Source organism: Lagopus leucura, unplaced genomic scaffold, assembly GCF_019238085.1.
Source record: "Lagopus leucura isolate 7727_CA_CO unplaced genomic scaffold, USGS_WTPT01 34005-0_obj-0_obj, whole genome shotgun sequence".
Lineage (NCBI taxonomy): Eukaryota > Metazoa > Chordata > Aves > Galliformes > Phasianidae > Lagopus > Lagopus leucura.
The window spans coordinates 2,620-3,262 of NW_024963641.1; the positions used below are offsets into that span (position 1 = coordinate 2,620).

Genomic DNA, 643 nt, shown 5'->3' on the forward strand with positions numbered 1-643 from the left:
GGGGCGGGCTGGACACGCGGGGTGGACACGGGGGGGCCGCGGTGTCCCCGGCCCGATGCTGCCCGCGGCCATATTTAGGCATCGCCGCTGCTCCGTGCGGTGCCAAAAGGCGCAGCCCCTGCAGGCCGGGGGGGCCCCGCCCGCCTCACGGTGAGAGATGGGGCGGAGGGGGGGTGGGTGGGGGGGGGGGACCGGCCGGGATTAGGGCGTCAGTGGGGAGGGGGGGGCGATAATCCCACCCCCCCTACACACACACACAGACACCGCCCACTCGGAGCGCAGCGGGGCTGCGGGGACCCCTCCCGGAAAACAAAGCAGGCGACGGAACGGCCCAGGGTCGGGGGGCGGCGCGGTGTCGGGAAGGGCTGCGGGGATCCAACCCCCCCCCAACCTCCCCCGTGCCTCAGTTTCTCCCCCTCCCCCCCGCCCCCTGCAGGCAGCTGCTTCCTGTGCCTCGTGGACGTGGTGCCGGTGAAGAACGAGGATGGAGCCGTCATTATGTTCATCCTCAACTTCGAGGCGGTGATGGAGAGCGAACGGCCGCGCTCCCCCCCCGCAGACACCAACCACTGGGTCACCCCCGGCGCCTGGATCCCGGCAGGTGCGGCCCCACCGCGCTGCCCGAGGGGGTCGCTGCCCCCCC

General features: G+C 73.4%; 1 protein-coding gene across 1 annotated transcript in view; it reads left to right on the top strand.

The window, feature by feature from the left end:
- The window catches only part of LOC122191264 (potassium voltage-gated channel subfamily H member 2-like), a gene marked incomplete at its 3' end in the record, with an annotated part of 3,157 nt that extends 2,556 nt beyond the window's left edge, over window positions 1-601 (top strand). The window contains exon 2 of the mRNA XM_042891504.1: window positions 437-601. Coding sequence (XP_042747438.1) covers window positions 437-601 — 165 coding nt within the window. The remainder of the gene's footprint in view (window positions 1-436) is intronic.
- Between the last annotated feature and the right edge of the window lie 42 nt (window positions 602-643).